This window comes from Hippopotamus amphibius, chromosome 9, assembly GCF_030028045.1.
Source record: "Hippopotamus amphibius kiboko isolate mHipAmp2 chromosome 9, mHipAmp2.hap2, whole genome shotgun sequence".
Classification (NCBI taxonomy): domain Eukaryota; kingdom Metazoa; phylum Chordata; class Mammalia; order Artiodactyla; family Hippopotamidae; genus Hippopotamus; species Hippopotamus amphibius.
Genome location: NC_080194.1, coordinates 116,880,581 through 116,906,799, shown reverse-complemented (window position 1 = coordinate 116,906,799; position 26,219 = coordinate 116,880,581). Strand labels below are relative to the sequence as shown.

Here is a 26,219-nt window from a genome sequence, read left to right as displayed (position 1 = left end):
GACAGAAGATACCAATACCTTTAAGAAGAGGAAAAGACTCAGGTTAGTGGTAGCTCTGAGTCACAGACCTGGAATACTTATGTCACAATGTGAGCAAAAATAAAATTCATTAAAATAGCACTTTATACAAAGCAATTAAGGCTTGGATGTCCTGGTCCTGTGGTGAGAATTCTGAAGAGCTGACGGGACTGCGTAGAGTCTATCTGATGGCCGTACGCCAGTGGTGCTCTTGGATGATGAGAGTCCTTATTACTGAGTCTTGATTATCTTCATAAAAATACCAGTGTGACTGCCTTCTAGACAAATTTAGTTAGCACAGGTTACTTACTTCCAGTGAATGCTATCCATCGAGCATATTTTGTGGCTTCTCTTCGCCAGTGGGAAGCCACCAGCAAACCACATGTGACAGTCAATGAAATGATTCCCATGATGATAAAAAACAGTGTGGTGACCCACTCTGGGGGAAGCCGAGGTGGGATGCATGTCCGGTCTCGTCCATGGATTGTTTGACACTGTCGCACAAGGCCCACAGTGAGTGCTCCTGGGGAGATGCAAAATGTGGGAATATTTTAGTGGCTTTGGTACACCTAGGGAATTGTCCCTACCAACACCCCTTTAGTCCTTAAATCTTATTTCTCTCTGTGTGGGACATTCAAGCACTTAATTCTACTGAGTCCTACTCTTCAGCATTCTGTTGTAGTCCACTATGTAGTAATACTTTGTCTAACATACAAAATGAATTAAAAAAAAAAAAAACACGAAAAAAGAAACCCCAAACCCTCCCAAGTCATAGAAGGCAATTCATTCAGTCATTTACTAAATACTTTTCTGGGTACTTGCGTTGGGCACTGTTCCAGGCTCCAGGGAAATAACAGTGAAAAAGAGAAACGAGGTTTCTGCCCTTGCTGAGCTAACTATACACACGAGCAGGAAGAACTGGAACTTTTCTATTCTCAGATCCAAGACTCAATGTGTATTATTTTATTTTGGCTGAGGAGAAACACACTTTTTAAAAAATTGAAGGCAAACTTAAAATATGCCTAAGCGTAATAAATAAAATTAAATAACAGATTAAATACTAGAACCAATATTATTTTATTAAACTTAAAGGGTCTACATATTACAATATAAGTATTTTCCATTAAATTCAGGAAAACGCTAGAAAACCTAGTAGGTTCACCCCATTTGGTAAGTTCAACAATTTTTGTACAATGTACAAGTGCTCACTTTGCCAAATCATTCCTAGCATGCTTCAGCAGACAAGCATAAAGGCATCAGTGCTAATTTTTAAAGTGCCCTCTGTTCCATTTAAATAAATGAAAGTGGTTTTTGTAAAACATCAAGTGCTATCCTTAAACAAACATGTTCTCATGTCAAGCCCAGGGAACCCCTCTATCAAATTTGGGGTGAATTAATTCACAGAAAGCTGGGTAGGGGAGATGAAAGAGTAATTATTTTATCCTCTTCCCCACTAAGAAGAACAATTAAAGTGTTACTGTTGAGTAAAAGTTGCTTGCTTCCCCCTTTAAGAGCAACTGCAAATGGGAAAACAGCTGCCAAAAATACAAGAAATTTCTGGAGCCACTGAAAACACAATAGATTTCTTCACCTTTTATTGGTCTTATTTTCTCATTATGAACAACAACAACTACAAAAGACATTAACCTCAAAATCATAGCACCTGCCATGAACTGCCTTTTTTGAGGACAGTCAGTAAAATTCCTAGAGGCACTTTGGGAAGCCCCCCCTCCCCCTCCTTGGTAGGAGCAGACAGACCAGGGCTGGATCTGTATATACAGATGTATATGTGGGTAGGTGGGGCTGTTGGAGGGAGAGGGCTTTCCTGCAACTTGCCTTTGCCATTAGTACATTTTTACAAATAATCATGTGTTCAAAGAAAACAAAGAGAAAAATCAATTCTGCTCTCAAAATTGAGTTGTGGTCTTTTTTGTCTAATGCTAACTCTGACTATAACTTTTCAAAAGAGTGGAAGACGATTACTCAAATAAACAGGCTGTACCATTTTCCCCTCAAATAATCTAATACGTTGGCCTTTCTCGTGATCTCCGCATAGGTAAAAACAGCGTTACAATTATGGGATCATCTCCAGCAAGATGGAGGCAGATGAAGGGTGGGAGAGGAATTGAAAGTGAACAAACCTTCACAGTAATGCCACACTATCCCTCCTTCTAGCGGCTGTTTGAAGTGGAGCGAGTCCATAGGCCAAAGAGAAGTGAATTAGTTCAAAGTTTTTGATAGTCACTAACCTTTTTAGTATCACGGTAACTGCTTGAAACCAGAAAAGGGGTGACAAGAGTGGTGAGTTGGTACCAGGGAGTTGCATAATTGTTCTTCAAATTAAACACTAAAAAGTTTCCTGGAAAAGGCAACTTGGGGGAGAGGGCGTGTCCTTATGATGATAAGGTATTTTATGGTAATTTGGGAAATAAAGAAGGTATTCACAGCAGTGCAAGCACTTCTAACAGGAAACCACTCCTGATCACTGAGCAAAACACTTTTAACAAATCACCCTCTGTAGTCGCTATCTCATTTACAAAAGCTATAATTATTGTGAGAATAGACAACAGGCAATGAGAGACCCTCTGGCAAAATTCAATTGTGGATTGTGATTACAGTAACAACTGTCTTCACAACTTAATTTAAAATACGAAGAAACTTTCACTGGTAACTCTAAATAGCTAGTGGACTGAGATTTACATTTGAGAATTATTTTGGGGGGCAAATATTTGAAGTAGGTTCAATAAATCATAACTAAAACATCTCTCCTTCAAAATATTTCTGAGTATCCTTATGTTGCCTCTCTTACTTTCCATTTATGGGCATGGCAAGGAGGGCTCAAATGTGACTTCCTGTGCCTGTAGATTGTTAAGTTTTCTGAGTAGGGCAGCTTTTTCCTCCTTTCCTGACTGGCACACCACACCAAGTGAATACAAGGAGAACAAGTAAGAAAATAAAAATTATAGCTATACTTTCTACAAATCAAATGGAAATAACCTGACAGATGTTCGGCTTTAAGAGAAGAGTTATGCTCCTGTATTTACGAAAGTCCTTATCGCCACAAATCAAGACCAAATAGTCAATATCTACATTCTGGAAGAAAAGAAAGCTAATGCTAACTAACAGCAAGAAAGTATACTGTATATAAGAAAATCAATTCACAAATATTCTACTGTGTCTCTTATGTGCTCACTTTTTTGCAGTGGTCTGAGATTATAAAACTAATACTCTGTCACACTTTCAGTGAAAATAAACTTTTCTTAAATTATGCAAAGGCTAATGCAGTGCTTGGTCAATATTGTTGCTAAAATTCATTTTAAGATTCTAGGGCAATATAATTAATATCAGAGTTACATATTTTCTATAAGCTGTCTGGGTGTAGGGATCTGCAAGGGTAATTGTGCTGCTACCACTGAATCTTGTCAATTCAGGTAACTGTTAGTACCCAAACTTTCACCAGGTCTTTAAACGTCATCTCAAAGAATTATCTCCTGCATGTAGATTTAAATACATCACTCACATTAACTAGCCAAGATCTTTTACACCCTCCAAATTCTCTGAACACATTTAGACTGTATCACATCATCGTGCACTTGATTTTTTTTTTCTTTTTGGAGTATAATTGCTTTATATTGTTGTGCCAGTTTCTGCTATACAACAAAGTGAATCAGCTGTATTTATACATATATCCCCATATCCCCTCCCTCTTGAGCCTCCCTCCCACTCTCCCTATCCCACCCCTCTAGGTCATCACCCATCATCGAGTTGATCTCCCTGTGCTATGCAGCAGCTTCCCACTAGCCATCTATTTTACATTTGGTGGTGTATATATGTCAATGCTAGTCTCTCACTATGTCCCAGCTTCCCCCATCCCCCCACCCCCGTGTACTCAAGTCTATTCTCTACATCTGTGTCTTTATTTTTCTCCTGCCACTGGGTTCATCAGTACCATTTTTTCAGATACACGTTAGCATATGGTATTTGTTTTTCTCTTTCTGGCTTACCTCACTCTGTATGACAGACTCTAGGTCCACCCATCTCACTACAAATAACTAAATTTCATTCCTTTTTATGGCTAATATTCCATTGTATATATGTGCCACATATTCTTTATCCATTCATTTGTTGATGGGCATTTAGGTTGTTTCCATGTCCTGTCTATAAATACTAAATAGTGCTGCAATGAACATTGTAGTACATGTGCCTTTTTGAATTATGGTTTTCTCAGGGTACATGCCCGGTAGGGGGATTGCTGGGTCATATGGTAACTCTATTTTTAGTTTTTAAAGGAATCGCCATACAGTTTTCCATAGTGGCTGTATCAAGTTACATTCCCACCAACAGTGCAGGAGGGTTCCCTTTTCTCCACATCCTCTCTAGCATTTATTGTTTCTAGATTTTTTGATGATGGCCATTCTGACTGGTGTGAGGTGACACCTCATTGTCGTTTTGATTTGCATTTCCCTAATGATTAGTGATGTTGAGCATCTTTTCATGTGTTTGTTGGCCATCTGTATATCTTCTTTGGAGAAATGTCTATTTAGGTCTTCTGCCCATTTTTGGATGGGGTTGTTTGTTTTTTTTGATATTGAGCTGCATAAGCTGCTTGTGTATTTTGGAGATTAATCCTTTGTCAGCTGCTTCATTTGCAAATATTTTCTTCCATTCTGAGGGTTGTCTTTTCATTTTATTTATGGTTTCCTTTGCTGCGTGCACTTGATTTTAAGGTAGCTTCTATCAACCCCAAACAGAAAATGAGCTTTTCAGGAGGGAACTGAACCTTCTACTTCATTGGAAACCCCCAGAATGGCCTGCAGCAGTGGACACAAAGCAGGAATTAACATTTGGTGAACTTAAATAAATTAAAAACAAGCTAAATTTAAAAATCACGCTGCATTAGGGGACTTTCCTGGTGGTCCAGTGGTTAAGAATCTGCCTTCCAATGCAAGGGATGTGGATTGGGGGACTAAGATCCCACATGTCACAGAGCAACTAAGCCCGTGTGAGGTAACTACTGAGCCCGTGTGCCACAACTAGAGAGCCCACGTGCTGCTAATACTGAGTCTGCACGCTCTGGAGACTGCTCACCACAACTAGAGAGCCTGTGTGCTGCAAATACTGAGCCTGTGTGCTCTAGAGTCAGCATGCCACAACTAGAGAGAAGCCTGTGCACTGCAATGAAGAGCCTCACACCGCAACTAAGACCCAATGCAGTCAAATAAATAAATAAATAAATATTTCAAAAAAAAGATTCAAGGCACTCTGGCTACCAACTTATAAAAAAATAAAAATCATGCTGCATTAACTAGATTCTCCTATAGAACTGTCTCAGTGTGATTTCTTTTTTAATATTTATTTATTTATTTGGTTGTGCCAGGTCTTAGTTGTGGCATGCAGGATGTTCGGTGCCACATGAGGGATCTTTGTTGCAGCACGCAGGCTCTTTTAGTTGTAGCATGTGGGATCTACTCCCCTGACCAGGGATAGAAACTAGGCCCCTTGCATTGGGAGCGCGGAGTCTTAACTGCTGGACCACTGGGGAAGTCCCTCGGTGTGATTTCTTGAAGCACACTAAATTAAGCATAAAGCAGCTATTCACTAATTTTTGTTTTATCCAACAGGTCTTTTACTTCTTGAAGGGGCCTATAATTCCACTTCCCAAACAACCAATCCATTTTTACCCTGCAACTGTTTCCTAGGTAACCAATCTAGCCAAATAAAAGACTTGCACACAATAGGAAAAAGGAAACCAAACTAGGAACTACAATATCCCACATGCCTCTTAGTATCTCACTGTGTATCAAAACACTGAAAAGGAAGTCATAATGAATCTTACCCTGTTAAGTGGGGAATCTTAACTAAAGAGGCTTTTGACACTCATCATCTATAGATCCAGACACCACTGAAATGATTTAACACAGCCAGTCTGAGCATGTCTGTTGCCACACTGAGGATGATTACAAGGCATGCCTCACTATGTCTAAAAGCTGTGCCACAGAAAATTTGAAACACAGGAATTGTAAAGCAAAAAGGCACAGCTATCCAACAATCTGTCAGAGCAAATCATGTGCAGTAACTGCTCGCTAAACTAGCCACAGAGAGGGTTCTCCAACATAGAGTTGAATTTGAGCAAAATAGTGAAGTTAACATTTGCTATTGCCGTCTCCCATCTCCCCCTTGAGTTTTCTTGCTACTCATGATCTCTTCCTCTCATGGGGCTCTCTTTGTTAGCTGTATGTATTGTGAACTGGCCTACCCAATCCCTACCACTGATGTGATCTCTTACTCTACTTTCTCCCTGGGGATATAAAAATCTGATCTTGCCAAGCTATTCTACTGGTGACACAGACCAAACGTTACCACAAATGTCTCAACAATTGATAAAGCCTTTACATATGCCCTTTCCAAGAGCATCTACAGTTAAGTAAAGAACAATATTCCAACTTAACTGAAATTACTGAGTTTCATGTTTTAGTGACAGGTTGGCTGAGGAAATTTAGCAGAATCTGGAGGCAGGTGAGAAGGGGCCTGGTAGGGGGCCCCAATGTAGGCAGTGACACACACCTTCCCGTGTAAGTCATACCCTGACAGTTCAGTTCATACTTTAAATGAGTAGAAGCACAGGCACAGAATGATAGTCTATAGGTAACTTAAACACTTCACATATTTAATTTTTTCCTCCAGAAGCACTGCTAGTGATGATTATTTTTTTTCCAATAAACTGAAATTTTTTTTATTAACTGTAAGAAAACTCTTTTATGTAGAACGACTGTCTTGGACAGAGTAGCTCACCTGAGATAATGAATGCCTAGCGCCACACCTGAAACAGAAAGGGTATCCATCTATAATTAATAGTGAAAGAGGCCCTATTTTTAAACATGTCTTCATTTGACCCGCACTCTCTCTCTCTTTTTTTAAACAGACAATAAACTGCATATATTTAGAGTGTACAATTTGGTATCCCAATCTCCCAATTCATTCCCCCGCAACCCTCCCCGCTTTCCACACTTGGTGTCCATATGTTTGTTCTCTACATCTGTGTCTCTATTTCTGCCTTGCAAACCGGCTGATTTGTACCATTTTTCTATGTTCCACATATATGTGTTAATATACGATATTTGTTTTTCTCTTTCTGACTCACTTCACTCTGCATGATAGGCTCTAGGTCCATCCATGTCTCTACAGATGTCCCAGTTTCATTCCTTTTTACAGCTGAGTAATATTCCATTGTATATATGTGCCACATCTTTTTTACCCATTCATCTGTTGATGGACAGTTACGTTGCTTCCATGACCTGGCTATTGTAAATAGTGCTGCAGTGAACATTGGAGTGCATGTGTCTTTTTGAATTATGGTGTTCTATGGGTATATGCCCAGTAGAGGGATTGCTGGATCATATGGTAACTCTATTTTTAGTTTTTTAAGGAACCTCCATACTGTCCTCCCTAGTGGCTGTATCAAGTTACATTCCCACCAACAGTGCAAGAGTGTTCCCTTTTTTCCACACCCTCTCCAGCATTTACTGTTTGTAGATATTCTGATGATGGCCATTCTCATCTGTGTGAGGTGATACCTCATTGTCATTTTGATTTGCATTTCTCTAATAATTAGTGATGTTGAGCAGTTTTTTTTAAATTTTATTTATTTATTATTTTTTTGGGGGGTTCACCAGGTTCAATCATCTGTTTTTATACACATATCCCCGTATTCCCTCCCTTCCTTGACTCCCTGCCCCCGAGTCCCCCCCACCCTCTCTGCCCCAGTCCTCTAAGGCATCTTCCATCCTCGAGTTGGACTCCCTTTGTTATACAACTTCCCACTGACTATCTATTTTACAGTTGGTAGTATATATATGTCTGTGCTACTCTCTCGCTTCGTCTCAGCTTCCCCTTCACCCCCCCGCCCCCTCCTTTACCTCGAGTTCTCCAGTCCATTCTCTGCATCTGCGTCCTTGTTCTTGTCACTGAGTTCATCAGTACCATTTTTAGATTCCGTATATGTGAGTTAGCATACAATATTTGTCTTTCTCTTTCTGACTTACTTCACTCTGTATGACAGACTGTAGTTCTATCCACCTCATTGCATATAGCTCCATCTCGTCCCTTTTTATAGCTGAGTAATATTCCATTGTATACATATGCCACATCTTCTTTATCCATTCATTTGTTGATGGGCATTTCAGTTGCTTCCATGTCCTGGCTATTGTAAATAGTGCTGCAATAAACATTATGGTACATGTAAAACTACTTTTTTAAAATTTTATTTTACTTTTTTTGCCACACCTCGTGGCATGTGGGATCCTAGCTCCCTGACCAGGGATCGACCCTGTGCCCCCTGCATTAGACCCGCAGAGTCTTAACCACTGGACCACCAGGGAAGTCCCCCAAGTCTCCTCTATTATAAAACAGAACTATCCCATCATGTCAAGCCATCCTTTGGTATCAACATGCTTGTGTTTCTGTCTGCTCTGCCTAGCATCCTTTGTCCCCTAGCCTTGTCAAGAGCTCCTGTCTCCACTTCCCAGCATCTTATTCACTCTTTAATCTACTGCAGCTTGGCTTTTACCCCAGCAACCCCACTGATACAGCTCTTGCCAGGCTCATTCATTCCATATTGCTGACTCTAATGGATATTTCTAAGTCCTTTTCTTAATATTTTAATAGCATCTGATATAGCTTCGTCAAACACATTTCCTTTGGTTTTGGTGACTCCATGTTCTATTTATTTTCCTCATGCCTCTTTAGTTTTTCTTTCTGTCTTTTTTCACAGACACTTTTTTCTCTGCCATGCATTAAAATTTGGTGTTCTGTAGGGGTCTTTGTTGGGTCTGGTTTTCTTCTGTACACTCTCTCTCCTCCAAGTCCAAATGGCCTACAAAGGTCTGGATGATACTGCTTCTTTTTTTCCTTTCTGTTTTTTTTCATATTTGATGCTCGAATTCCTTAATTAATTCTTAAGTCATCTTTAACACACACACACACACACACACACGCACACGCACACACACCCAGGCCTTCATATATGCTGTCCCCTCTGCTTAAACTACTCTTCCAAACTTCTGGTTACTACCTATGATTCAAAATTCCAGTCACAGCTTAGAAGTCGCTTCTGGGAAGTTTTCCACGACAACCTTACATTCCCATTCTGGGCTGATTGCTCCTCTTTGCTTCCATGGCCTTGATCAAAGCATTATAACTGTCTCTTTATTGAACTTGAGAGGGTTGTGGGAAACTCCAAATTTGTAGCCAGTAGGTCAAAAGTGCCCCCCGCCCTGAACTTGTGGCGCTGTCTGAATTAAAGGCAATCTTATGGAGGACAGAGCCCTTAATTTGTGGGATCTGTGTTAACTCTAGGTGGCTTGTGTCAGAACTGAAGTGTATTACAATGTACTGAGTTGGAGTTAGAATACATACATTCACACAAAAACTTGTACTTAAATGTTCATAGCATTATTCATAATAGCAAGAAAAGTGAAAACCACCCAAACGTCCATCAATTGATAAACAAAATCCATACAACAGAATATTATTCAGAAAAATTTTAGAAAGTACTGACATAAGCTACATGGATGAACCCTATGTTAAGTGAAAAAAGCCATACACAAAAGCTACATTTTATATTACTCCTTTTATATGAAATAGACAGAATAGGTAAATCCAGAGACAGAGAGATTAGTGGATGCCAAGGGATGGGGGAGGAGGAATTGGGAAGTTTGGGGTTTCTTTTTCCTGGGGTGATGCAAATACTCTGGAACTAGACATTGGCAATGGCCACACAGCATTGTGAATACACTAAAAGTCACTGAATTGTACACTTTAAAATGGTGGATTTTTTTTTCTCAAACGAAATCCAACAGCTTAGATTTACCAACTTAATTTCAACAGTATAGGGGCTTCTCTGGTGGCGTAGTGGCTAAGAATCACTTGCCAATGCAGGGGACACGGGTTCGAGCACTGGTCTGGGAAGATCCCACATGCCGCGGAGCAACTAAGCCCATGTACCACGACTACTGAAGCCAGTGTGCCTAGAGCCCGTGCTCCATAACAGGAAGGCACGGTAATGAGAAGCCTGAGTGCCACAACAAAGAGTAGCTCCCGCTATCTGTAACTAGAGAAAGCCTCCGTACAACAACAAAGACCCAATACAGCCAAAATAAATAAAATAAAAATAAAAATTTAAAAAAGAATTTCAACATTATGCCAAAATTTTTGCCCCAATATCCCGCTATTCCCTCCCTTTCTTTTGTACTATTATCATGTAAATTACACCTTTATACATTATAAGCCCATCAACACAGTTTTATAATTCCTGGTTTATTCTAAAGAGAAAAGAATTACTAGCAAAAAGATATTTATACTGACTTTTATTTTCACCTCTGTAGTTACCTTTACTGGTGCTCTGTTTCTTCATGTGGATTCAAAACACTGCCGAGTGCCCTTTTATTTCAGTTTGAAGGCTCCTTTCAGTATTTCTTATAGGACAGACCTGTTAGTGACAGATTTTCTCAGTTTTTGTTTATCTTAGGATATCTTGATTTCTCCTTTGTTTCTGAAGGATAGTTTTGCAGAATTTTTCGTTGACAGTCTGTTTCTTGCAGCATTTGGAATATGTCATCCTACTGCTCTCTGGCCTCAAGGTTTCTGATGAGAAGTCAGTCGTTAATGGTATTGAGGATCCCTTGTACGGGAGGATTCACTTTTCTCCTGCTGTTTTCAAGATTCTCTTTATGTCTTTGGCTTTTGACTGTTTGACTACGATGTGTCTAGCTGTGAATTACTTTGAGTCTATACTACTTGGAATTTCTTGAGATTCTTCATTGTGCAGATTGTTTTTCATTAAACTTGGAGAAATTCTGGCTATTATTTCTTCAAATATTCTTTATGCCCCTTCTCTCTTCCCCTCCTGAGACTCCCGTTATGTGTATGCTAGAATATAGTACTCCCCCCATCCACAGTTTTGCTTTCTGCAGTTTAGTACCTGTAGTCAACCGCAGTCCAAAAATATTAAATGGAAAATTCCAGAAATAAAAAATTCACTAGTTTTAAATTGCAAGCTGTTTTGAGTAGCATGATGAAATCTTGCGCCATCTGGCTCCAGCCCACCTGGGACATGAATCATCCCATTGTCCAGTGCATCCACACTGTATGGGCTATTGCCTGTTAGTCACTTATTGGTCATCTAAATTATCCAATGGACTGTTGCTGTATTGCAGTGCTTGTGTTCAAGGAACCCTTATTTTACTTAATAATGGCCCCAAAGTACAAGACCAGTGATGTTGCTAATTAGGATAAGCCAAAGTGAAACTGTAAAGTGCTTCTTTTATGTGAAAGGTGCGAGTTCTCAGTAAGAAAAAAATTTGTATGCTGAGATTGCTAAGATCTACAGTAAGAATGAATCTTCTATCCATGAAATTGTGAAGATGGAAGAAGAAACTTGTGCTAGTTTTGCTGTTGTACCTCAACTGCAAAAGTTATGGCCATAGTGTTTGATAAGTATTTAGCTAAGATGGGAAAGGCATTAAATTTGCCAGTGGAAGACATGCCGATTGATGGTAATGTGTTACACCAGAAAGCACTGAGCCTATAGGAAAACTTCAGGAAAGGATCCCCTGAAACAAGTGATACCAAGCCATTTACTGCAAGTAAAGGATGATTACACAGCTTCAGGAATAGATTTGGACAGAAAATATAAAAACCACTAAAGAAGCTGTATCTGCCAATGAAGAAGACATTGTCACATTTCTGGCAGAGCTGGAGTTAAAAAGAGAGATCACATTCACATAACTTTTATTCAATATATTGTTATAATTGTTCTCTTTACTTTAGCTATTGTTTTTAAGATCTTACTGTGCCTAATTTATAAATTAAACTTTATCACAGGTATGTATGTATAGGAAAAAACATAGTATATACGGTCGGGTACTATCCGTAGCTTCAGGCATCCACTGGGGGTCTTGGAACATATTCCCTTGCAGGGGGGGAATAGGTAGGCACTACGGCATTTCCCCTACTGAAGTATAAGAGCTCTTTAAATATTAAAGAAATTAGCTATTTGTCTGTGATTTGAGCTACTGATATTTTATCCCAGATATTTGAGAACTCCTGCTCTAGAGGTAGGTTTACCTTCAATACTTGCTTCTAGTAATAGAGATGATCAGACCTAAAGGGTAACATCCAATTACATTTGGCAAGAAAGGTGTTTCTTAAACACTGGAATTATTGTCTTTGGAGTTTAAGATTTTATATCACCAAGTAAAGTTTCTGGTGCTAGAGATATACTGAAGCATGCTATTTAAAGAACACAAGGCAGAACGTTGATAGAGGAACACAAACAGAAATCAACTCAATTCACTTCACTTACTCTAGCTTAAGAGGGTTTTCCTTTTAATTTCCAAAATTAAAGTGTTTGAAAATACTTCCACAGAGTGCTTTCCAAGGTAAACTCTCTAGCCACAAAATAGGTACATCAATCAATAAAACAGAATTAAATACACCTCAACAGGCCAAATGTATATATGATGGCATTAGAAATCAATGGAAATAAAGGATTATTTAGTAAACTGTTTTGGACAATTGGTTTACCATTTAGAAAAGAATTAAGACAGATTCCTACTTAATACCATGCATCAAAATAAGATGGCAAAATATAAAAATGAAAATCATAAAATAAAAAGGAAAATAGTCTAGTTGACTTTGTAGTCCTAGGAATAGGGAAGATCTTTCACCTATATATGCAAAGTCAGATTCTATAAAGAAAAAGACCCAGATTGTAATTTAAAAGTAAACAATAACCACTGTACAATACACATGAAGGGGTAATATTCTTTATATATAGTAAGTTTTTTCAAATCATTGTGAAATCGAACAGCAAAATTGAAAAAATGGACAAAGGATATGAATAAGCAATTCATATAAGATGGCATACAGGTTATCAAAAGTATATATATTTTAAAGTTCATGCTTTCCAGTTATCAAAGAAATGCAGACCAAAACAACATTTCTATTTTTTGGCTATTAACTTGGTAAAAACTAAAAATACAAAAATAAAAAACAGGTTGGGGAGGTGAAGTATGACATTCCCCAGTAAGATAAACTTCTAAAAGTATCCCTCAGGGCAATTTGGCAACATATATTAAAACCTTGAAAAATATCCACATCTTCCTATCTAATACGTATAGGAGTTTAGAATATGGTAAAGGTGGCATTTCAAAACATTAGGGAAAAAATGTGCTAGTCAATGAATAGCACTGGAGCAACTGCCCATAGTTGGGGAAAAAATAAAGTTAATCATTTAAAATTGTGGATAAAAATAAATTCAAAATGCTATAGATGGCTAAATGTAAAAAAAAACAAAACAAAACTATAAACTTGAGGGAATTCCCTCACTTTTCATCTTAAAATATAGAATGTGTTCATGTACAGTTGATCCTCATTATCTGCAGATTCCATATCTGCAAGTATGCCTACTCACTAAAATTTATTTGTAACCCTCAAATCAGTATTTGTGACATGGGGCTTCCTAGGTGGCGCAGTGGTTAAGAATCCACCTGACAATGCAGAGGTCACGGGTTTGATCCCAGCTCCAGGAAGATCCCACATGCCACGGAGCAACTAAGCCTGTGTGCCAAAAAAATAGTTGTGACACTTTAGTGATCATCCAAAGACACAGCACATGTGCAGGACGGCAAAAAACTTGAGTCACCAGACACACACATTTCCAGCTGAAGTCAAACCAGGTGATGCTCTGCCTTGTTTCAGCTCTCATACAGAAAACAAGTGTTCTTTCCACGGTCTCTTTATGCCAACATGTTTTACATTTTTGTGCTTTTTGTTGGTGATTTTGTGTTTAAAGTGGCCCCCAAGTGTAATGCTGCAGTGCTGCCTAGTGTCCCTAAGTGCAGGAAGGCTGTGATGTGCCTTTCAGAGAAAATATGTGTGTTAGATCCGCTTTGCTCAGATATGAGGTATAGTGCTGTTGGCACTATGTTATTATATATCATTAGTAGTGTATAATAAATAGTATATATTAACACATAATTGATTCACTGAATCCTTAAGGTGTCTTTAAACAGAACATTCACAAAACCAGGTTATGTATTGATTGGTTGATGAAATGTGACCACAGGTTCACAGCAACCTAACCCCTGGGGACAATAATTCACTATTTACTAATCCAGCGTTGACAGTGGCTTTATAGAACATATAACTACCACATGAGAATCAAGTGTGTTACTAAAGTTAAAAAAAAAAAGCACAAGAGCTATGTTAACCAGAGTCCTTTAAAAATAGAGCAATAAAGTCATCGATTGAGGTCAACTGTCTTTGTAGCTCTCTGTGCACTCAAATTCCACATCCCTGAGCTGCCTGCTTTTCACATGGTGATGATACAGCTATTTAGACTTTTTGTAACTCAAATTTTTCTTCATAATGCCCCACAAAAGAATTAAAATCAGAACAAGTTACTATTGACATGCTGGGTTCATCCAAAAAGACTTAAGATTTTACTACATAAATCTTGGTCACCTTCAACCTGAATGAATATGATAGCCACTAGCTACGTGTGGCTATGAAGGATTGAAATATGTCTATCATAAAAATTTTTTACACACTAATTAAAGTCCTTTTAAATTTAAGAAATGCAAAGAGCTGACAAATTTTTATTTTCAGGATCCAATAACTACTCATTTTTATCAGTTTCCAAATATCTTACTACCCACCAACGCCCACAGCCAACGTTAGAGAATGCAATGCATTTTAGTTACAAAAATCAAGGAAATCTAGTCCAAATACTGTTTTTCTGGGAATTTCCTGGCAGTCCAGGGGTTAGGACTCGGCACTTTCACTGACGTGGCCTGGGTTCAATCCCGGGTGGGGGAACTAAGATCTCGCAAGCTTCACGGCTCAGCCAAAAAAACGAAAACAAAACAAATCCTGCTCTTCTTATCCCTTTCCCACTCTGGTAAAGTGTCACAGGAAAACATGTTGCATTTTTCTCAAATACCCAAACTTCATACTACAAATTAACTACAGACGTTAAAGTCTTGACTGTGTGTAAGAGATTACAGCAAAGACCTGATTCTTTCCTTTCACTTAGTTATATTACTGCTGTTAAACATAAGGTCATCAGATGATGCAGAATGACTTGCTAGGCTGTTTGAAGTTATCCTAGTTAACATCAGGGTGAGTGAAATACTGCAGCACAGACTACTGGCTAAGAGCATAGTGAGCTATAGAGCAAGTCTGTCCGGGGCTCTGTCACTTACCAGCTCTGTAGCTTTGGGCAAGTTACTTATCCTCTCTGTCTCGCTTTCTTCATCTGTAAAATGGGGATAATAAATACTACATACCTTATAGGGTTATTGAAGATTAAGTTAGTTTAATCTTACAAAAACTCAGAACAACGCCCGGCACACAGAAGTGCTTGATAAATTCGTTATTATTATTAATATTGAGAAGGTGTTTCAACAATACAAACAAAACACTTCTGGCTTCCTAACTTGGGGAATAGGTAACTAAACAATCATGTATTTCTTCAGTGGGTTGCATTTTATACAACTATTTTCTATACTATTTTCAGAGAACTGATATTTCAGAATTTCTCAAACCTGCCTCAAATGATCACATATTTGAGGCAATCTACCCATCTTAGCCTGTTTCCTCATTTGAAAATAGAGATCTTCTATTATCTACCATACAGGGTTGTTGCAAGTATTTAGTAAGATAAGTATAGTATAAACAGCATAGTGCCTAGGTGTTCCTCCCCACTTAGATCCAACTGATTCCTACTTATCCAAATACAGAGACAGCTAGGCAGGTTGGTTTCCTTTGCCCGGAGCCGGGGCCCTACGTTCCCTTGGTAACTTCTGGTGCTCAGGTGAAAAGAAACACCTTCCACAGAGCGGGCCTTAGAAATACCAATCTGTAAAATGACAGCAAGCATCACAGGAACTGCAATCAAAGTCCATAAAAACTTGAAGAGTATGGAGAAAATGAATGCAATTATGTTCTAGCAAATCACAGACTGTTCTAGGAAAGCTTTTGAGTTGAAAGTCAGGTAAATTTTAAATACTTATAAAAAATAAAATAGCCTGTATATGAAGTTCATTATTCCATGAAGTGAGACAGGCTAAAAGCATCAAAAAAAAAAAAAAAAAAAAAGGGAATAAGTAAATCTACAGATGACAGAGTCATGACAAGTTACCAAGAGAAGAAACATGTTTTTAGGACTATTCCTTACTTTGAAAACTGTCAGGTAACTGCTGACTGGGTCCGCTAGTCATGCCATCTAACTTACCAGAAGCCTAATGCTGCTCAGTGGGGCTTAAGTTCCTCCTTGGCGACTTTGTTGCATCCCCCACAGCAGCTGTTTTGGACCTTTCCACTCTCCTCACATTCTCTCATGCCTGCCCAGAGTAGATAACCTTTCTTCCCGCTTAAAGGAAAAAAATCAAGGTCATGCAAATGAAGCAACCTTATTTGCCCTTCTTTTCACCTGAAAACATCTTTGAAGCTCAGCGTATAATCTCAGAATTTCTTTGTACCACCTCTTTCTGGTTTTTTGTTTTGTTTTGTTTTTTTGAGAGCTTAATAGTAACTTTTACAGTGATTCTTCTTTTTTCTCTTTTAACTGAAGTCTAGTTGATGTACTTCCTGTTTGTTTTAAAGGAGATGAACTCCTTCTCCTTCCCAAAGCTTAACCCTTATCTAATTCCCTTCCCACCCTTTCTTTTGACTTCAGTGACTTCCTGGACCAGTGTTAGTCATAGTGTGGTCTTAGTATTTAACCATATCAGAATCACTTAAATGGGTGCCTGTGCACGTCTTGGGGGGTGGGGGTGGGGGTTATGTGTTTTAAAATGCCGATATCTCAGGACTTCCCTGGTGGTGCAGGGATTAAGAATCCCCCTGCCAGTGCAGGGGACACAGGTTCAATCCCTGGTCCAGGAAGATCCCACATGCCTTGGAGCAACTAATCCCACTGCACCACAACTACTGAGCCTGCGCATTAGAACCTGAGAGTCGCAACTACTGAGCCCCCATGCTCTGCAACAAGAGAAGCCACTGCAATGAGAAGCTTGTGCACCGCAACAAAAAAAAGAGTAGCCTCTGCCTGCTGCAACTAGAGAAAGCCCTTGCACAGCAATGAGGACCCAACATAGCCAAAAAATAAATAAATAATTAAAAAAAAAAAAGAAGAAGCCAGTATCTGGTACCCAGACCTATTGAATCAGACTCCCCTTATATGGTGCCAACAATGTGCATTTTAAACAAAATCCTCTTTTTTCTTTTTTGCCACATAGCATGTGGGATCTTAGTTCCCTGACCAGGGATGGAACCTCGCCTGTGCGGTGGAAGCACAGTCCTCATCACTGGACCACCACGGAAGTCCCAGTAAAATCCTCCTGTTATTCTTGTGCACACTAAAATCTGACAGCTGTCTTAGACTGTGGATCTTTCTTCTGTCTACAAAATGTTTATGTCTTTATATAAAAAACAAAGCAAAGCGAACTATACTTCCTTTAAATGACTATCTCAGATTGCCACATTGCTTCTCTTCCTTTGGCTCTGTGGGGGAAATTTATATCATTATCCACTCATTCCTCACACCCTTTGTAATATGATTTCCACTTCATTGCTCTGTGCAGGTTGTTCTTCCCAAGATCATTCTTATCCTCGAAGTTTCTAAATCCAAAGATCTTCTCCAGTCCTCATTTTCTTCAATTTTTCTGAAGCACGTAACACTGGTAGCTCCTTCTTCCTGGCTGTCTTTGATATCGTGAAACCATACTCCTGTTGTTCTCCCATCTCTGGGGCTGCCTCTTCTATTTAGTTGCTTCTTTCTCCTTAAATGCTGTAAATCCCAAGGCCCTTAATTCTTTTCAGAACTTTAGCCTCATCTCCTACCTGCTTGGGTGTCCTATTGGTACTTCAAACAAACAATGCATACAAGATGTAACCTTCTGATTTCCCGTTTTCCTTCATTCAAATATTTACTGCCCAGCACTATATGCTAGGCACTGTTTTAAGTATTGGATATAAAAAGCTGTAAAAGGAGATGAAGGCAGACACTTTCAATAATGGAACTGTCACTGCTTCAGTCACCCAGTTTGGAAATCATGGAACCAGCTTGCTGCTTGCCTCATTTTGGCCCTTCTAATATATTAAAAATCATTCTTTCTTTGTAATTTTTATTTGTTCCTTCCATTTCCATTGCTGTCATTCCTATCTAGATCTTCATAGCTTAATGTTGAAATTATTCTAATAATTTCTTAACTAGTCTCTCTCCTTCTAGTCCCTTCTTATATTTCATTCATTCAACACATATTTACTGAATGCCTTCTATGTGCTAGGCACTCTTCTGGGTAATGGGATACAGCAGTAAGGCAAACAACATCCTTTTTCTCATATATCCTAGTGGAGGGAGACAGGAAAAAAATAAACAAGGGACAGTCACAAATGTCTCTATGATATTAGAAAATGATACAGGGTAAGGGGATAAAGAGGAGAGGGAAGCAAATCTTAGATTTTTAGGTGGTTAGGGAAGGCCTCTCTGAAAAGGTGGTATCTGGCTTAGATCATAAATCCTATCACACTACTGATAATATTCTCAAACACCACTTTCATGTTATCTCTCTGTTAATGAACTTTTTTTTTTTTAATTTATTTATTTATTGGCTGTGTTGGGTCTTTGTTGCTGCATGGGCTTTCTTTAGTTGCAGTGAGCGGGGGATACTCTTCATTGTGGTGCGCAGGCTCCTCATTGCCGTGGCTTCTCTTGTTGTGGAGCATGGGCTCTAGGCGTGTGGGCTTCAGTAGTTGCGGCACATGGGCTCAATAGTTGTGGCTCACGGGCTCTAAAGCACAGGCTCAATAGTTGTGGTGCACGGGCTTAGTTGCTCTGCGGCATGTGGCATCTTCCTGGAGCAGGGATTGAACCCGTGTCCCCTGCGTTGGCAGGCGGATCCTTCCACCTAGGAAGTCCCTGTTAATGAACTTTTAAAGGCTATCTATTAATTATAAAACAAAGGCCAAAATTTCCACCTAACTTTCCAATTTAATTTTCTAAAAATCTCCTTCAGATTCTGCTTCAACTCAAAGTTACTGAGTGGTGAAAAGGATACGTCTGGCACAGTGTTTTTTTCCCTTCAAAAGATTCCCAACTGAATACATACTCCCAACAAATATTATAATGTCCTTTTTTACAAATAAAAAGGAAAGAAACTTGCCTAAGATCATTCAGCTAATACGCAACAGGATTGGGCCACAAATAACAATAAAAGCTGCTATTTATTAACACTTATGTGCCAAACTATGTGTTAAAGGACTGTTTGTCTCATTTATCCCTCATCACTGAAAGAGATAGGTATTATTATGATTAGGAAACTGATATGATTAGGTGTGATTTAATTATTAGGAAACTGAAGCTTAGAGAAGCTTAAGTAATCGGCCTAAATCACTAAGGGGTCAAAATAGGATTAAAACTGAAACCTGTACGATTTAAAAGTCTGTTAGACACTATGCTTAATCAATTCAATGTCATGTGGAACAAACTCCAACCTTGGATGAACACAATGGTCTCTTTTTCCCACACCTCTACTTAGTCTGCTGAACTCTACTGGAAAAAAACATATAACCAGAAGACTGGGATCATTAAAAAAAATTTATGCCCCATAGGCCCAGCTAGGCTCTCATTATGACCCAGAAATCTTCCTGCTTTTCTAGCCAGCTCTCTACCTTTCTCTACAGCAGCTATCTCAACCTTTTCCACTCTGCTCAAACTTCCTACCTTATCATCCCCTTTTCACTCGTAACAAATGACCCCTTCTGTTATACCACAGAGAAAATATAAGTCATCAGAAGTAAACCCCCTCAACTTCCTACCATCAGATCTAGAAACTATCTACTTGACCCTTACTTCCTTTCCTCTTGTCACAAAAGAAAATGTACCCAGTCTCCTAAAGTCTATCCCTCTGCTATGCTCTGTCCACCATTGCTTTGTGCTATCAGCACCCTTACTCATCAAGAATTCCTTCTCTTTGGTACATTACCACCCTCTCCCTTTCTACTGACTCCTTATTACCATCAAGATAAGCCCAACTCTTCTCTAGCTAAAACGGACCCACCCTGGACCCCACATTCTTTTCTATTTAACTAACCTCCCTCTCTCACTGGCAAAATTCCATCTTCATTGCTATCTTACTTCACCTGCTTGTCATCTCTCAACCCGCTGAGAAGGAGGCTCCTACTCTACCACTTCACTACAACTGCATTCACCAAGGTTATTAAAAATCTCTTTAAAACCAATTTCATTTTACTTTGGTAATACTGCTGACCATTTCTTTCTTCTTGAAGGCACTTTCTCCCCAGGTCTTCCACAATATCAAATTTTCTTTTGGCTTTCTTCTGAAGTCTAGCTCTTTCTCAGCCTCCTAAAAATGTTGGTGATCTTCAGAGTTCTGTCCCAGGTTCTGTTCCCCCCGCTCCGCAACACACACACACACACTCCTTATACTCTCCCCGGGAAATATCATCCCTACATTTATTTAGGGCTTCTAAAATAAATCATGTACAAATGACTATTTATCTTCACTCCAAGTCTGATCTATGAGCTTCAGATTCACATATATACCTGCCCAGCAGGCATATTCTCCGGTTTGACAACCTTTTCAAATTCAAAATATTAAAACTGAATTAATATTAAAATGGCCCCCTAATGCCCTCACAATCAAGTCCAAGTTCTTCACATAGCTTAAAAGGTGCTTCAGAAAACATTTTGGCAGCTTCTTAAAAAAACTGAACATGCAACTACTATACAACTCAGCAACTGCACTCCTGGGCATTTGTCTCAGAGAAATGAAAACTTAGGTTCATATAAAAACTTGTACATGAATGTTCATAGCAGCTTTATTTGTAACAGCCCCAAACTGGAATTAGCCCAGATGTACTTCAGCAGGTAAATGATTAAACAAACTATAAAAAGAAATGAACTATTAAGTGGGGAAAGTGGGGGTGGGTAGGGGTGGGATGAATTGGGAGATTGGGATTGCCGTATATACATTACTAATATCAAACTGTATACTTTAAACATATGCAGTTTATTGTATGTCAATTGTACCTCAATAAAAGTTCTTAAAAAATAAATTTAAAAAAAATTAACTATTGACACACACAACTTGGATGTCTGATCCTGACTGTGGTGGTAGACACATGAAACTACACAAGTGATAAAACTGTGTAGAACTTATTAATACATAAACACAAGTGACTACAAGTAAAAGTAAGGAAATCTGCGTAAGATCTGTGGAATACATCGATGTCAATAACACAGTGATGATATTATACTATAGTTTTGCAAAAATGTAGGTACAGATTAGGAATAGGCTAGGAACAGAAATGAACTTTCCTCAATCTGATAAATATCATACATATAATATATTATATTATAACAGTGGGATGTATGTATATATCCCACCATTAACATACTTAATGGAGAAAGGCTGAATGCTTTCCTCCTAAGATCAGGAATAAGACAAGGATATCTACCCTTGCTGCTTCTATTCAGCACTGTTCTAAAGGTTCTAGCTGAGGCAACTGGCAGGAAAAATAAATTCATGGAAACACTATTAGAATAAATGCCTTTAAAAAGACTGCAGGATATAAGATCAATATATAAAAATTAACTGTGTTTCCATATACTAGTAATGAGCAATCTGAAAAATAAGAAGGTAATGACTGCATTTATAATGACAGCAAAAAGAACAAAATACACAGGAATAAGCTTAGCAAAATAATGGTAACTTCTGGTTTCTGGACCAGTAAGGAGCTTGGAAGCTGTCATTCTTGCCCACAGAACAAGAAAAGTGATGAACAAACTGAATATCAACAACTCTTCTTAGATCTATCAGAGAACTGAGGACACGGGCAAACCACTACCTCCAAAACTGGAGAAACAAACAGATATAAAGAATTACAACCTACTGGAACAGAAACCTTGAAACTTCCATGGGAACTGGTACCAGGGTTGGAAAATCTAAACTGTAACTTATGAATTCTTGGAGGCTCAGTGTGGTCAAGTTTGAGAGTTAAAAATTCCAGGAGGGCCTAATTTTAAGGGTACTCCCACACTTTTTGTGAGTTTTACCTCTGGGATCTCTACAAGGTTCTCACAGTGGAGATAAGAGAAAAAATTTCTGCATCCAGCATGGAAAAGGGGAAAACAGCTATTTTAAAATAAACCCAGAACATTCTATCCTTAACAAGGCTTGGCCTCAAAAGAAACCATTTCACCGGAGCCTAATGGAGCTGGAATAAGAGAAAGTCAACTCCAGCCCTTTTCAGCCTTCATGTCTCAACTAAGGAGGGTAGGGGGACTGAGAAGCACTTGTGAAGGTCACAGCCCAGGGGCACATGCTCACTAGAAGACTCAATAGGGCTCCTGTGTAATAGCAGAGGAATACAACTCAAATATTGCATGTATCAGATCTTATTTAAGTAGTCTCGGGACTTCCCTGGTGGTGCAGTGGTTAAGAATCCGCCTGCCAATGCAGGGGACACGGGTTTGATCCCTGGTCCGGGAGGATCCCACATGCTGTGGAGCAGCTAGGCCTGTGCACCACAACTACTGAGCCTGAGCTCTAGAGCTTGTGCTCCGCAACAAGAGAAGCCACCACAATGAGAAGCCTGTGCACCGCAACTAGAGAAAGCCCGTGCACAGCAACAAAGACACAAGACAGCCTAAATAAATAAATAAAATAAATTCATTTTTAAAAAAAGTCTCTAGAGAACCCCAAAGACAACACTGCAGACAAAAAAGAAAGAAAAAAAAAAAAGGAAACAAAGAAAGAAAGAAAAGACACTAAAGGAAATAGCCACTGACATTACAGCTAGAGTAAATACAGCTTAGCCCCTAGTCAAATAAACATAAAACCTCACACTAAAAGGCCTATTTATCCTAGTTTCCTTTTACCCAGTATAGCATGTCCAGCTTTCAATAAAAATTTACAAGACATTCTAAAAAGACAAACACAGTTTGAGGAGAAAGAGCGAACAAGCATCAGAAGCAGACTCAGGTATGAGACACTGAAATTGTCAGACTTGAAATTTAAAATAACTATGATTGATATGCTAAAGGCATATCTAATGGAAAAAGTGGACATCATGCAGAAATAGATGGGCAATGTAAGCAGAGAGATAGAAAGCCTAAGAATCAAAGAAAATGCCAGAAATCAAAAACCCAGTAATGGAAATGAAGACTGTCTTTGATGGGCTCATCAATACACTAGACACAACTGAAGAAAGAATCAGCAAACTTGAAGAAATGACAATAGAAACTTCAGAAACTGAAATACAAGGAGAAAACAGAAGGAAAAAGACAAAAGAGAATATCCAAGAACTGTGGGACAATTACAAAAGGTATAACATAGTGCCATGGGAATACCAGAGGAGAAGAAAAAGGAACAAAAGAAATATTTGAAGCAATCACCAAGAATTTTCCAAAATTAGTGACAGGTACCAACCATAGATCCAGGAAATGCAGAAAATCAAGGATAAATACCAAAAAACATACAAGTACATATATTATATCAAATTGAAGAAAACCAAAGAGAAAATCTTGAAAGAAGCCACAGCAAAAAAAACATCTTACCTATAGAGAAGCAAGGGTAAGAGTGACATCAGGCATCATGCAAGAAGAGAGTGGGGTGAAATATTTACAATGTGAAAGAAAAAGCCCCATCAATCTAGAATTCTGCATCCAGTGAAATTATCCTTCAAAAGTAAAGGAGATGCTGGAGAGGGTGTGGAGAAAAGGGAAAGCTCTTGCACTGTTGGTGGGAATGTAAATTGATACAGCCACTAGGGAGAACAGTATGGAGGTTCCTTAAAAAACTAAAAATAGAGTTACTATATGATCCAGCAATCCCACTACTGGGCATATACCCAGAGAAAACCATAATTCAAAAAGACACACGGGGCTTCCTAGGTGGCGCAGTGGTTGAGAATCCGCCTGCCAATGCAGGGAACACGGGTTCGATCCCTGCTCCAGGAAGATCCCACATGCCACGGAGCAACTAAGCCTGTGTGCCACAACTACTGAGCCTATCCTCTTAAAAAAAAAAAGAAAAAAAAAAAGACACATGCCCCCCAATGTTCACTGCAGCACTATTTACAATAGCCAAGACATGGAAGCAACCTAAATGTCCATCAACAGATGAATGGATAAAGAAGAAGTGGTATATATATACAATGGAATATTACTCAGCTGTAAAGAGGAATGAAATTGGCACATTTGTAGAGACATGGATGGACCTAGAGACTGTCATACAGAGTGAAGTGAGTCAGAAAGAGAAAAACAAATATCGTATACTAACATATATATGCAGAATATAGAAAAATGGTACAAATCAGCCAGTTTGCAAGGCAGAAATAGAGACACAGATGTAGAGAACAAATATATGAACACCACATGGGGAAAGTGGAGGGGATTGGTGTGGAATGAATTGGGAGATTAGGATTGCTATATATACATTACTAATAAGAAAAAAAACATCAAATTGCACACTTTAAATACATGCAATTTATTATACATCAAAAAAAAAAAGTAAAGGAGAAATAAAGACTTTCTCTTACAAACAAAACTGAAAGAATTTTTCACCAGCAGACCTGCCTTGCAAGAAATACTATAAGAAATTCTTCAGAAAGAAGGAAAATTACACAGATCAGAAATTTGAATCCACAAAAAGAAAGGAACAGTATGAAGGAATAAATGAAGGTAAAATAGGGCTTCCTAGGTGGCGCAGTGATTAAGAATCCACCTGCCAATGCAGGGGACACGGGTTCGATTCCTGATCCAGGAAGATCCCACATGCCACGGAGCAACTAAGCCCATGCACCACAACTATTGAGCCTGCGCTTTAGAGCCCGTAAGCCACAACTATTGAGCCCATGTGCTGCAACTACTGAAGCCCTCGCGCCTAGAGCCCGTGCTCCGCAACAAGAGAAGCCACGGCAATGAGGAGCCTGCGCACCACAACAAAGAGTAGCCCCCACTCACTGCAACTAAAGAAAGCCCACGCACAAGCAAAAAAAGACCCAACACGGCCAATAAAATAAATAAATAAATTTATTTTTTTTAAAAAAAGGTAAAATAAAATCTTTTATTTTTCTTATTGATGACTGATCTAACAGAAAATAGTTTGTTTAAAGTAATAATAGCAACGATGTATTCAGTGAAGTGAATGACAGCAATGTTATAAGGAGGAACTGGGAATTGAAAAATACTCTATAATAAGGTAGCTGCACTACTTCTGAAGTGGTATAGTGTTATTTGAAAGAGGGACTTGGATTAGGTATAAATATATACTGCAAACTTAAGGTCAGACACTAAAAAAATTTTTTTTAAGTATAACTCTTTTACACTGTAAACTACAAAATGCTGCAGAAATTAATGAAGTTTTAAATAGATGGTAAGCTATCCCATACCCATGGATTGGAAGACTTAGATAATACTCCCCAAATTGATTTATAGATTCAATGTGATCCTTATCAAAATTCCTGCTGGGTTTTGTTGTTGCTGTTGTTACTGTTGCAGCAATCGACAAGATGACCCTAAAATTTATATGGAAATGCAAGGGACTCAGCATAGCCACAAAAATCTTGAAAAAGAACAAAGCTGGGGACTTCCCTGGTGGTCAGGGACCCAGGTTTGATCCCTGGTCAAGAACTAGATCCCACATGCTGCAACTAAGAGTTTGCATGCAGTGACTAAAAATCCCATATGCCACAACTAAAGATCCTGTATGCTGCAACTGAAAGACCTTGCAGGCCACAACTAAAGATCCCATGTGCCGCAACTAAGGCCTGGTGCAGCTAAATAAATAAATAAATAAATAAATAGATAGATAGATAGATAACTATTGGGACTTCCCTGGTGGCACAGTGGTTAAGACTCTGAGCTCCCAATGCAGGGGGCCCAGGTTCAATCCCTAGTCAGGGAACTAGAGTCCACATGCATGCCACAACTAAGGAGCCCACCTACCACAACTAAGACCTGGTGCAATCAAATAAAATAAAATAAAATAAAATAAATAAAATAAAAAAGTAAATATTTAAAAAAAAAAAGAACAAAGCTGGAAGACACATTTCTTGACTTCAAAACCTGCTATAAAACTACAGTAATCAAGATGGTGTAGCAATGGCATAAG

General features: G+C 38.8%; 1 protein-coding gene across 2 annotated transcripts in view; it reads right to left on the bottom strand.

Moving 5' to 3' along the window:
• Positions 1 to 26,219, bottom strand: part of MOSMO (modulator of smoothened) — a 60,349-nt gene that overhangs the window by 11,149 nt on the left and 22,981 nt on the right. For both annotated transcript variants that reach the window (XM_057747840.1, XM_057747839.1), the window contains exon 2: positions 329 to 541. In XM_057747840.1, coding sequence (XP_057603823.1) covers positions 329 to 541 — 213 coding nt within the window. The remainder of the gene's footprint in view (positions 1 to 328; positions 542 to 26,219) is intronic.